At 36.7% G+C, this 13,518-nt stretch overlaps 2 protein-coding genes across 3 annotated transcripts in view; one reads left to right on the forward strand and one right to left on the reverse strand.

Annotated features, from left to right (window-relative positions):
- The window catches only part of LOC110043516 (bifunctional epoxide hydrolase 2-like), a 16,481-nt gene extending 8,519 nt beyond the window's left edge, over positions 1–7,962 (forward strand). Inside the window, exons 7-19 of the mRNA XM_089273089.1 lie at positions 489–584; positions 826–904; positions 1,330–1,364; positions 1,505–1,531; positions 1,944–2,029; positions 2,714–2,825; positions 3,327–3,401; positions 4,126–4,159; positions 4,535–4,637; positions 4,825–4,894; positions 5,334–5,414; positions 5,962–6,020; positions 6,568–7,962. Coding sequence (XP_089129215.1) covers positions 489–584; positions 826–904; positions 1,330–1,364; positions 1,505–1,531; positions 1,944–2,029; positions 2,714–2,825; positions 3,327–3,401; positions 4,126–4,159; positions 4,535–4,637; positions 4,825–4,894; positions 5,334–5,414; positions 5,962–6,020; positions 6,568–6,646 — 936 coding nt within the window. The 3' untranslated portion in view covers positions 6,647–7,962. The remainder of the gene's footprint in view (positions 1–488; positions 585–825; positions 905–1,329; positions 1,365–1,504; positions 1,532–1,943; positions 2,030–2,713; positions 2,826–3,326; positions 3,402–4,125; positions 4,160–4,534; positions 4,638–4,824; positions 4,895–5,333; positions 5,415–5,961; positions 6,021–6,567) is intronic.
- On the reverse strand, positions 7,332–13,426 carry LOC110043469 (uncharacterized). 2 transcript variants are annotated; one of them, XM_089273091.1, is made up of 6 exons: positions 13,342–13,426; positions 12,494–12,703; positions 11,251–12,065; positions 10,730–10,838; positions 9,748–9,818; positions 7,332–9,444 (listed from the first exon to the last, which is right to left on the reverse strand). In XM_089273091.1, exons 1-6 carry the CDS (start codon positions 13,364–13,366, stop codon positions 9,367–9,369), a joined length of 1,308 nt encoding a protein of 435 aa, XP_089129217.1. In that variant the 5' UTR covers positions 13,367–13,426; the 3' UTR covers positions 7,332–9,366. The 2 variants fall into 2 exon arrangements, with proteins under 2 accessions (XP_089129217.1, XP_089129218.1); XM_089273092.1 differs by having other exon boundaries at positions 13,242–13,348.
- Between the last annotated feature and the right edge of the window lie 92 nt (positions 13,427–13,518).

Below are 13,518 nucleotides of genomic sequence, written 5' to 3' on the forward strand. Positions count from 1 at the left end.
ATATTCTATGAAACTTGTGAGTCTACAGAAACTGGCGGCAACATGCAACATATCAACAAATCGTGACCTCTTCACTAGCATGGACTTTGACACTATGCATGTCTGACTGTAAAACTGTGGTTGCTGCTGAAAAATGTTGATTTTAGCAATAGGCAAAGGTTGAAAGTCAGCTAGTAAAATCATTTATGTAAGGTATATATATTAAAGTAAGGGTGTCGAACCCACTCTCATAATCTCTGATTACTACTAGTTTATCCACCATGAGAGCCACTCTCTTGTCAAAGGACACGACTTAAAGATCATGAAGTCCAACACACCACCAACTTTCCATCAATGTAGATCAAGGTTATGAACATTTATAAATAATGTTACACTCCTTACAAGTAACTCCCTGCATCTTCTCAAGAGAGTGATGATAAACACAGACATGATAAGTTCCAAGGGTTGCTGCTTGTCACATGGACTAACTGAAAGTGTGTTATTTGTAGACAGGCATCAGGATGCATTATGTGGAGATGGGGCATGGACCTGTTGTCATTCTGCTTCACGGCTTCCCTGAATTATGGTATATTTGGAAATACCAGGTATTTCAATAATTGTGCAGTTAATAAAATATTCCATTTAGACCAATCTCGATGGATTTTAAAAGTCATCACTGACAACAATTTGCCTTTTTTTATTTTTCAAGTAACTTTTAATATTTAATACACGAGGCAGTGTTTCATGACATTTCCTACATGTAACACAGATAGTTGAAATCCAAGCAGTTTAATAGGAAATGTGGGGAAATAACTCTTGAGTAAAGGTGCTGATTGTGTTGGTTAGATCACAGCTCTTGCAATTGCTGGCTACAGAGTAATAGCACCAGATCTACGAGGAATGGGACAGACCTCCAGTCCACATGGTATGTGTTTGCTGAGGTTTAAATTTTTATTTGATTTGGAAATGTTTCAATTGAATTAAATTTGATTTTTTTTTTTGCCTTCCTTGATGGAATATCTATGCATTTAATAATTACATTTATCAAAATTAATGTTCTTAGACTTATTAAGCTAAGTATGTTTACCAGACTTACATTGATCATGATCCACAACCCCCCCAAATCAACAACAACAACAACAACAACAACAACAAAACATGACGGCATGGCAAAAAATAAACCTGTGATTGATCCAATACAATTTTAGTAACTAAAATTATAGTGTTCTATCTATGCTTCCAGACCTTGAAAAAGAGTTCATGATTGTATGTGCATTGTCTTGTTAATTTTCTCAAATATTAATTTCAGCTGTATTATTATCTTTCTGATTACTTGTGCAACATTTTCAGAAATCGATGCTTATGGCCATGAAAAAGTGTGTGCTGTAAGTGTTTTCTCTTTAGTAATGGTATCAAATAATTCATAATTGAATGACAGAAGTTGCAAGCCTTGAATTTACTTGTAAACAAAAGGATCTCAGCAAGATGTTCATGCCTTTAATTTGCCATGATCTTTTCCCCATAGGATGTCATCGCCCTTATGAATTCACTGGTAAGTCCATTATTATCATTATCATCATTAATAATTTATTATTTATTATTTTCATTGATGACTTTCTTGTTACCTTGATATACTACCAGTAAGAGAAACTTTCAGTTAGTTAATAATTAACAATGTTGGAGGCCTGGCTGGGTTTGTTGTGCTCTTGGTCTAAACACTTAGGGAGTAGAGGGCTTGTTACATGAAGTAGATGGCTGACACCAATTTGAGTGCCAATTTAGGGCCAAGCCTCTAGGGAGGTCTGAGGGCATGCTTCCCAAGAACATTTTGAATTTGAGAGGCTCTGAAATGCTATTTTACAAATTCTCTGGGAGATTCAATTGAATGGCAAGAATGTTAAGGGATCGCAAAGGTGTCAACGGGCCACATGATGTCTAAGTGCTACTCATTTATGTTCAATTAGTATATACAACAAGCTACAATAGTGGGTCGTGATCTTGGTGGATTTATTGCGTGGGACCTAAGTCTTCATTATCCTGAACGGATTCTGTAAGTAACTTTCCTAATTGTGTACAGTTTAGTAAATATTTATAACACAAATAGCCCATTTTTAATATAATTTAACATTATTTTGTAAGTTATTAAATAGCAGTGACAGATGTTACTACCTATAGAAAATATGCTACATACTGTTATGGCATCAGATGTTATTATTAACAGACATCAAAGATAATTTGTACTGGGGAGACCCTGTAAGGACTATAGTAAGTGTGGGCCTGCATTATTGGCAGAAGAGTCTATCAAGAGGGTTAATTTTGGAGAAGTTATCACTGAGTATTGAGCTTTAGACCAAAAACCACTTGTCTATAAACATGTAGGTTAAGTCAGTTATACTAACGTAGGATTAAAAGTTAAGTCTAAATTTTTCTTGTATAAATTAAAATGTTTTTCGTAGCTTATGTTTTTTGTAGGTTGAGCTTATTCAAACCCAAAACAGAAGGCCAAACAATTTAAACAGAAAACCTTGAGCACTGCAAAGTTACTAAACTTAAATGAAAATTCTTGCTAATCCTGGGTTAGCTTACATGTAATCAGGGTTTGAACAACCTGGGCCCATCATGGGCCCATCGTTAAGTAAGCCACTGGTAGTTGTTCCTCTGTAGTTTGTAAAGTAGGGTTCCTTAATTAATAGTTACCAAATTAATGAATGAATGTCGTTCCTCCTATTTTCAGAGCTGTGATAAATATGACTCCCTTTATACCTACTTTTCCTAATATTAACCCACTGGAGAGATTGCAGGCAAACCCAGGGATATTTCAATATCAGCTTTATTTTCATAAGGAGGTCAGTTGAGAAACAGTCAATATTTATTTAATAATACAGGCACTCAGGATTTAACACTTGGCAAGTGTAACCCATGTTGAAATTAGTTATTATTTTTATTGAATATCATTAATATCAATAGGGAATTTACATTTTAGTCTCTCTTAAAGTACTGTAGTATGTCCAGATGACTGTTGGTTTGGAGGGGAGATGGCCTCTAGGTGAATGTGCTGGCCTCCAGATCAAGCAGTCCGGGTTTGAGCTCTGGCCAGAAACATTGTGTTGTGTTCTTGGCCGGCAAGACACTGTACTCTCACAGTGCCTCTCTCCACCCAGGTGTGTAAATGGGTACTGGTGAATTTAATGCTGGGGGTAACCCTGTGATGGACTAGCATCCCATCTGGGGGGGAGAGGAAATACTCCTAGTTGCTTCATGCTACAGAAAGCAAGATGATGGGCCACTTGGCTTGTATGCAAACTTTACCTTTACCTCATTTGAGATTCATGTCAAATTTCTGTCAGGGTGTTGCAGAGCAAGAACTTGAGAGGGACATAGAAAGATCATTCATCCTGTTAATGAGAGGTGCTAAAGATATGGTGAGACATTATTTTGAAAAATGGAACTTGATTTTATTGCTTATTTTAATGTACTGGTACATTACTGTAGGGAATTATTGAAACAACTTTATATACCGGTATGAATTTTATTTTATTATTTTGCAGAACAAAATGAAAATTTGTGAGTTTACCAATAGTTATGGTTTAAAACACTGACCATTCACTTTCAACAGACCAGACTTATAACACCATCTACTGACAAACACTATTCACTTGACTCTGAAGATGACTTCCGGTCAGGTTGTCGAAACTTCAGTCACCAACAACAGTTCTTTTCAGAACTACATGTACCCTCACCCGGACAACCATGGTATAATTATGAACTACTGATACTCTTGGGTTCAAACCATTTGCTATTTTACTAATAAATTATGCATGTTCTTAGTTTGGGAAGACTTAAATTGCACATCAGAATGGTGTGGCATAGCTCTTTCAATGTGTAGTTGCAGAAAATATCCATTCCCACACACACTCTTTCACAGAGGGTTTTCTTGTTTGAAACTCATCCCCCCACCCCCAAACCCCCACCCCCTTGGAAATTCCAGTTTTGGATAATACTCTCCTTATTTCTGATATTCTTCCTTGGGGTGGCTATGAAATCAATATTTTCTTGAAACAGCTTGCTGGAAGTAGCTCGTTAACAGCTAATCACTATTTGTTATGCTATGAACATTAAATATTGTTTTGAATTTCATTTGAACAGCTTCGTTTAAGTACTGCTGATGTACTAGAAAGAGGTGGGTATTGATTTCTATTAGTGATATAATTGAAAGAGTGCTGTAGTCTCTAGTAATTTCATATGCAGCTATTTATAATAAGCAAATGTTCTGGCCTGGGTGAATAATGCTATCCACCGGCAAGGTCCCGGTTGTTTGAAGGCTGGATAACTAGCAGAAAACTACTAACAGAAAACTATTTGATTGATTGATTGTTTATTTACCCATGTTTAAAATCATTTACAATATGAATTGTGACAAAAATAAGGGAGGGAAACTGATAGAAGAAACCCTTGCAGGCTTTTACCAGGCAGTGAAATGAATGACCAGAGATTTTCTTTTCCTGCTCTGTGACAAAGTCAGTAATCATGCCCAAGATCTTTTCTAATGTTTCAGGTGGAATGTTTACTGGGCTTCCAGATAAAGTCAACAGAAGCTGGATACTGACTGATGACAGCTTGAAGTACTTTGTTGAGATGTACAACAAGACAGGATTCAGGTTAGGAAAGTTCTGGGCTTATAATAAGGGCTTCTTTAGTCAGTCAGCTACAATTCTGACTCCCACATGTAAATGTTTAACAGCAGCAGTTTATGAAGCTGGGATAAAAAATTTAATGTGAAAAACAATATTTGGAAATAACTAAGAACACTTTTTATAGCAGCTTTTTTGTCCTCTCTCCATCTAGAGGACCTCTAAATTGGTACAGGACAATGGAAAAAGATTGGCAATGGAACTGCAAGATGGCTGGGCGCAAGGTGACTTCTGTGTCATTGTTATATTTTTGAGTACATCTCTTCCCCTTCCATGGGTATGGAGAGGGTTTGATCAATTTTGAGAGCTATTATGTATAAATAGACTGTTATCTATAAATAGAGTCGGGCGGTTTTCAACTGAGTATCGAAAGTAATCAGGCTTTAATAAAAAATTATGTATACTTTGGTACTGGTTTTTACTATGTTTTCAGATTAGCTGAGTACATGTAGTCTAATTGGTTTCACAACACTCAATTGAAAACTACTCATGACCTGATGCTCACGACCATGAATTTAAGTGATGAGTTACTATTTTCTTGTAACCAGAATGTTTGACTCTGCACTGACATATTTGGGAGAAATTAAATGCCAATACCTGTCAAGGCTATATTATAGTTAACCTGACTTAAAGTGTGTTGTGTTCCTTTTGCTGTCTTGGCAGGTACAACAACCGAGCTTGATGATTACTACAGGAAAAGATGGTCTTATTAGACCACAATTCTGTGCAAAAATGGACCAGTGGGTAAAGAAAACAATATTATTTTAAAATTAAATTGTTACGGTGACAAAACATTATTAATGATTGACAATGATCGCAAACAATTTGATTGACACTTTTAGTCGTTTCATATATTAGGCTCATTAGGTTTCAGTTCAGTTCTCACACGTGTTTCACCAGAAGTACACACAGTTTTCAGTTTGCTAACCAGTTTTAAGAGTTACACTAAGACCAATGTTAACGGGAAACCTGTGACAGAAGTAAGTCCTTGTTTTCAGTTTGTGCTGTCGGTTCATTACCTACTATTTGTAATCTGAGTGTTGTAAATACTGGAATGTTTCGTAATTATATCGCATAATTGTATGTTTCAGATTGAATAATTCCTACAAATAAACTTGTTGATTATACGATTGATGGTTTCCCGGCATTAACATCCGTCCGTATTGTGTTGATTTTCCAACGGTCCATAAATCATTGTGTATTGTGCCACATCTTCAGTATACATTGTTTGATTTGTAAGAAAGATAAGACTTTGATCATGATTATCTTGTGTGTCAACTTTTTTTCTCAGATTTGCAAGTTAGAAAGAGCACACATAGAAGAGGCATCACACTGGGTAACCCTAGAATGGTATGGAAGAATGTTTTTACCTTGGATTTACTGATACCAAATGATATAAAATTTGTGAATACTTACAGTGTGAATACTTGAATCGGGCCACATGGAAAAAAGTTAACCAATCACAACATTGCTTGAGAACAAAGGATAGTGATCTTTTTCCCAAGTAAACCAATAACATTGAAGAATGCAAACAATAGATCTTGACAAAAGTGCAAAGTATGAAGACATGATTGATCATAACAGTTACGCACACAACTTAAGCAGTTGTGAAATCAAAGCCTGAAAAAAAAAAAAAAAAAAATTCAGGCCTGAATGGGATTTGAACCCGTGACCTCTTTCTCCGCAGTTCAAATATATAATCTTTCATATATTCACTTGCAAAGTGCGAAGTGTTGCAAATCTCCTAGGAAACTTTACCATTTGCAGTTTGGTTAGTTTTCACCCTATATTTTGAACATTTTTCAACTGTTTTAGTTTTTTTGTGGTACGTCAAGATTATTGTCAAGTTGATGATTCCCTTCATTCTTAACACCTGTGTGGGTATTTTTTTTTCCAGTCCTTTAGAACTGAACAGAATTATGGTGGAGTGGCTGAACAAAGTTCACTCAACACACTCTGATCATTCCAAGTTGTGACAGCCTCAAGAAATGCTGTTTTTCAGGGAAAGAAATAAGTTACGGTTTTTTTCACAAAATTTTCACAAAATACATTCTAACAGAAGACCCTGATGTGCCATTGCAGTTTATAGGTTATTTTGTTTATGCTGTATTTATTTTATATTAAAACAAATTTCAATCAATGGAAACAGAATCAAACTTATGACTATTTAGTGATTTTGGAAATTTTTAAATTGTACATCTGTATTTAGTTTAGCCCATTTCTCAGACAGTCCAGGTTGCTTGTGACCAGTCTCTCTGAGAGCAACTTGAACTGTCTGTTCTGAAATCTTATTAATGATGAAATAAAAGAAAAAAAAAGATGTTGAATGAGGGCCATTATATTTTTTGTGATCATATGAATAATATTTTGTCACATCATTTCTTGAGAGCAACTTGGACTGTCTGAGAATCAGGCTATACTTAGTTCTGAAATGTTATTAATGGTGAAATAAAAGAAAAAAAAGACAAAATAATGTTGAATGAAGGGCATTATATTTCTCGTGATCATATGGATAATATTTTGTCACATCATTTTTTTTCACTGTCCTTGAGAACAGTGACACTTGATGGGTAGAATGGAAATAGATAATCATTTTGCCAAGTTTATTGAGGCCAGTGTTTTCAAGTTCATCATAACATTTTGTAAACAGTAAAACAGAAGTTCTGGTCTTTTCAGTTGTTTTAATTCATTCCTTACGTTTAGAATCACAGATGTTTTGTGTAACAAGACACTAAACTGAGCATTTTTCCACTCAGCCTTTAATATGTCTAACATTTAAGATACATTTGCAAAAATAAATGATTTTGCATTTATCTTCAGCACGTGCACGTGTTTTTACAGAAAGCAACATTTGTGATAGCATGAGGTCAAGTTAACCCAAATGAAAGTGCATCAAACTACAAAGAAAGGCAGTCGCATTCCTCAAGCTCAATGCTTATTATTCTTGCAAGTTGGTTGGAAATTCTACGGTAAAATTAGATAAACTTGCAAATTGTCATTTTTATGCTACAGGCAAAACTGTGGCTGTTGTTGTGTTATTTAAATACTGTTATTCCTTTTGTTTCAGACTAAGACCCTGAATACGAGACACTAAAATAAAATTCAAACTACAAAGTTAAATTTCTTAACCCTGGAAAAATAAATTTGAACCACAGAAAATGTATCACGTGCACTATTTGAAATGCTGCAAAGGTTAGAATTTTTTGTACAAGTCCAAAAGAACAGAATATTCAACAGCCATTGTATGTCATTACTTAATGGTGGTAATGATTAAAAAACTAAACGAATGAGATTTGTCTTGAGTTGCTATTTTATTACTACATGGTACTTTCTCATACTAAAATTGAACCACTCCTTTAATAAAATCATACATTTATACACTTGCCTTTGTTATTTACATTGTGTGTCAGACACATCTTATTCCAACAGTATCTTTCAAGCCTTTATTCCAGTTAAAATAGGCCTTTCTTACATTCCAACAAACAATGACACCGAGTGGAGGTCAGGGTGGACAAAAATACAGAAGATGTGTGAAAATGTCCACCCCAACCTTGCTTTGGTATTGTTGTTTGTACGCACGGAAGTGGAATGTGGGAAAGGTCTTTCAGGTCTTATCAGTAAAGAGCTTGGTCACCCCTGTGATCATTTGAAATTGAAGATGTAGCAATCTGTCTCCATCTTCTTCAGACTCAACGATTGCGTCCAAACACCAATTTGATAGGTTTTCTATACTTCTCAATTAATTGCTATTAATAAAACTAATTTGTAAAGAAATAAAATCACTTTTCAAACAGTGTGACCCAGCTCTTTGTAAAGGCAGACTCAACATATTATTTAGCCTTGGAATTTAAGAAATCGTAAAAGATGCTGTTTGAATTTTGTGAAATGAACGTGTCAGTGAATCACTAAAACAAGTTTTTACTATCTACAGTATAAATATATTGATTTTACGTTTAACTCTTTGTTCTGACTCCAAGTAAACAGAGTTCTTGTGAATCATTGTTTTCCTTTCTGGCATAATAATAAATAGTTCAGTTTGCTAATAATTATGACTGTTTTTAGGGCAGAGAGAAAAATTTTGAAGTAACAAATTTTGGATGAAGCTATTTCCTCAAATATTCTCCTTCCTTTGTATATGTCTCTCAATAGACCACAAAAGTCAGCTCCCAATATTCACCAAATGTTATGAAAAATTAGTGATTGTGTGCTTCTTTGAGATCTCTATTTAGAAAATAAATGTCTAGTTTTGTTTGACACAATCTTTTGAAAATAAAATATCTCTACAACATTTTGACATTGCTACCATTTGAAACAGTAATATTGTATTATTTAATAGTATTGATGATTTTTAGCCAAGAGTTACTATAAACTGTAGGCAGAAAAATGTTCAGACTTTTCAAAACACAAGATATCATTAGAAGTGAAAATTGATATACTACTAAAATGTTACATTGTACATTCTGTAAATGGTTCTAATTTACTATAATGCTAGCTGACCTGACTCATAAATTGAAACTATCAGAATGTTGCTTTGCAGTATGTTGTACAGCATCGCCAAGTCTTGCCACATTTGTTCTGTCCATCTAAAATCTTCAAAGGTCATCACTTATCCCTGGGATCCACAAATCCTCAGATTTCTCCCACATGATTACCGCTTAATGTTAATTTCATATAAATTATATTGATTCTTTTGTCATCAGGAATGAGTTGGAAATGCACTAGATGAACGGACTAAATTGATCAATTTTTTGACAGCTACCATCCATTGATTTACCTAAAAAGAGACAACATCAAATTCAGATTTAATTTACTAATATATATGAATAAGGACAGAACTATTGAGACATAATTTAATGTGTAAGTCTGTTCCAAATGAAACGGTCCTGTTTGAACTAAATGTGTTGGAAGTGAGGCTTAATTATAGAGGCTGCCTAAGTGCTAGCTGGTTAATGGACCTTCAACTTTGAACAACACTTTTGGAAAGTATTAATTTTACTAACCATCCTCCTCAATTAAATTTAACTCTTGTCAGTCCACAGCGCTAGACTCGTCAAAAACAATAAGCAAATTTACTTACTTCCGCAACAAAGTCTACCATCAAGGAAATATGAATATGGTGTGCTTCATCAACGTTACCATCATCTAGAGCTAAAGAAAAAGATAGAAACAACTGAGAAGGCCTGGAAAAATGGTGAGAAAAATATATATACTGCAGAGCCATCACAAAGTTTTGTAGTAGGCCACTTTATTGTAGGAGTGGGTGGTGGGTTTTGACATCTTTTTCTTAAGTATCAGACTATACCAGCAGAGTAGCTGGCTGGAATCATAAAGTAGATGGATAGATGGCGATTTTTGTCAGCTGCCACCTACTTTTGACCACTCTGATACTGTGATAATTCAATTAAAACAAGCTCTCTCCTCATAATTTACAATAAGCACCCTGTCCAATAAATACCCAGTCAAAGGTGGAGGCGCAGTGGCTTCAAGTTTAGTACCCTTGTCTCTGGATTGAAAGGTCAGGGTTCGAGCCATGGCTGGGGACATTGTGTTCTTGGCCAAGACACTTTATTCTCACAGTGCCTCTCTCCGCCCAGGTGTATAACTGGGTAACGACGAATTTAATGCTGGGGGTAACCCTGCCACAGACTAGCATCCCATCCAAGGCAGAGTAGAAATACTCCTAGTAGCTTCATGCTACAGAAACCGGCAATAAGCACCAGTCTGATAGGCCACTTAGCTTGTATGTACACTTCACCAAAAGTTCACAGTCCAAGGTATGCAATAAGTCCCTTTTCAAATACATGCCCTTCTATATTCTAATCACTACAACGTTGTAACATGCTCTCATCCTGTTTTATTTGGTTGGACACTCCAGGCAAACCTTCCCAAAATACACACTCTATCTCCATGAGCCCTCTCTTGAGCTACAAAAATTTGATTTAACTAATCAAAAGCACTCCTTGCCTGAAATCATATCTGTGACTGTCACCGTATTATATCGATGTTATAGCTGAGAAGAATTGAGCTGTAAGTGAAAGGGCAAAGGCGTTGAATTTTACCTTTGGCAAGCTTTATCATTCTGCTCTTCACACCAGGACTAAGTTTGCCATTAGTCCAATTCTGAGACATTACTTGTAGCCTCCTTGCAATGTCGTCAACAACCCTTTTCTGCAATTTAAGCAATGTAATCATTTCTCATTACAAGTGGAAGTAATTGACAACGAACATTAACATCAGACCTGTATAATATCATTAAATTGGAAAAATGGTGTCCACAATATACAGGCTGATCTTGCATGCAAGAGAAATAAAAGTAAGATTTAAGCATGCATACCAGGCCAAAAGCACATACACGTACATACATACAGACAGACAGACAAACAGACAGACAGAGAGACATGCACTTTTTGGTAAGGCAGGTCTGAATATGGCAACCTTAGGGCTGGTGTGGACCTGCCATAAAATTTAGCTAACCTAATATTTTTTCACCTTTTTATCCTCACTAATAGACACTTCTCAGAGTTCATTAGATTGACAGCAGCAAAATACATGTACTACATTGTCTATCTGATAGACCAACCTCTAAGGTGTCCTTAAGCTTGTCAACAACATCCTGCAATGCATCCATGGTCACTTTCAATCCTTCTTGATCATCCATTGAATTGACAGAGTCACCATTTTTCTCTTGGCCAGAGGGAGAGGTACTTCGAGGAGTATTACCGGCACTCAGAGATGCCGGTGGGGTCACATGATTCCCTGGGGGAGGTGGTGGAGTCATACTGTGGCCAGCTGGAGAATGATTAACCACTCCATTCCCATTAGGAGCAACTGCTGGTGGAGTGGGGCTCTGACCATGTACTGGATATAGGGGAGGTGTTATGTGACCCACTGGAGGCTGGTATGGAAATGGTGGTGGAGGAGTTACATGACCTAATGGTGGGATGGATGGCTGAGCGAGGAGAGGGCCAGCAGCAGTTGTTACAGGTGGTACAATAGGATGAAATACTTGTGGTGAGCTGTGACTGTCGTGATGATCATCTAAATGATCGCTTATTTCTGCTGTTGAACGGATGCTATGTAATGGTGCAGTTCTTACTGGTTCAAAACTATGATTTTTAAGATCAAACAGAGGTTGTCCAAGATTCCCTGAAAGATTGTCTGTTGACTTAGCATGAACAGTTGGCGAGTTCAAGGCTTGTGAGGAGTTTACAGCAGCTTGGCTGGCATTTGATGTAGCAGCATCAGTGAATGAAGGAGTCGATATGCTCCTTGTGAACACAGCTGGCATCGATGGAGCTCCCAAGAAATTGCTTACAACAGGAGCTGTTGTGGTTACTGGCGGGGGTGGTGTGAAGAGAGGTTGTGTGAAGCCATTGAGGTTTAGACCAGCTACACCTGAAAACAAAATTGAAATTATTGATTGCTGCATTCTTTCACGTTAACTTTAAGAACATGGTGGGACATCGATAAAGTTTAACACAAATTTCCTTGTTGTCGTCACCAATCTGTAAGACAATCTACAAACATGGCAAAGATATTAAATTTTATGCTAATCTATAAAGATGTACAGTAAACATAGGTGCAACTGATCAAAACTCGATCAAAGGGTGAAACAGAACAGCGCTTAACAAGTTCTGTTCACCGGAAACTCATACGCCACTCATTTGAATACTGAGTTGCTTGAGCCCAAACATTACCGAAGTTTTACGGAGCAATATAAACCAAGTTTACGCGCTCTTCGTTATCAATCGGAAAACCAAGTCAGTGCTTCTTTACAGTTTCTTTTCCACTTCATCTTAACGTACTATTAAACTTACACTAACCATTAGCTACATCGTCTTTACTAACGACGGATGCCTGTACACTTGGCGATGGTGACTGTCCCCCGTGAAGAGCCTGTTGGTGTGAAACTCTCTTCCTCAAATCTAACTTCGGCTTGTTCCCGGTTTTGTTATTAGAGAAGGCAAAAGTTGGTGGGTCGTTCCAGCCACGAGCAGAATCGCCATTGTAGGCTATAATGCCGCCAGAAGAAGCTAAAGAAGCAGAGAAAACCATGTTTATAAAACCGTACACAAGACAGGTACGCGGTTTTCGAAGGTTCTGGCGCTCAGAAGGAATAACCTCCAGTGTTTTGACGTCATGAATATTTAGATCGGGGTATAAATATTTTCTTTGTTGCCTTAGAGTTTTCTATAGTACTCCTACGGGAACACGTTACAGTATTATTATAATTCCTGGCTAAAAGAAATTAGTTCAAAACTTGAATATGAAAGAATTAATGTGACGCAGATCAGCTTGAATTCCTTCAATTTAGCAAGTTACGTTCGTTCGACCATGAAAATGTTCTGTCGCATTTCTGTCTTTGTTCACCTTGACTAGAGTCACATCACGTAAGTCACTTACAAGAGAGGAAAATAAAATATCTTCTTGTTTAATGGGAAAGGAAAGATACGACATAACTAAATCAAAGCCAGGAGAGCCTTCAACGATTTCGAGTTACTCTGAAGACCGACAGCGCCATATTGCGTACGGTTTGACTCATTGACAATAAAACTCGAATTAACCCCGCACCTTTCGGCCTTTGAAGGAACATTCCTGTCTATCGTATTCTGTGATTGTAAATCCACTGCAAAAAAACACGGCTGTACCGCTTAGGAGATATAAAACTTACCTCTAGGGCTAGGATCGCCCGGCATCTTCAGAGGAACGAACGATTTCAAGTAATCGATCGTAAACTCGTGACGTGTCCCTACCCTATGACGTCACATGTACCGGAAGTCGTAGAAAGCGGAAACAGGTGGAAATAAACTACGAACACGGAAAGATAATTTTACAATGCTAAGAATAA

This window comes from Orbicella faveolata, unplaced genomic scaffold, assembly GCF_042242905.1.
Source record: "Orbicella faveolata isolate gen_17 unplaced genomic scaffold, um_ofav_v1 contig_35, whole genome shotgun sequence".
Classification (NCBI taxonomy): domain Eukaryota; kingdom Metazoa; phylum Cnidaria; class Anthozoa; order Scleractinia; family Merulinidae; genus Orbicella; species Orbicella faveolata.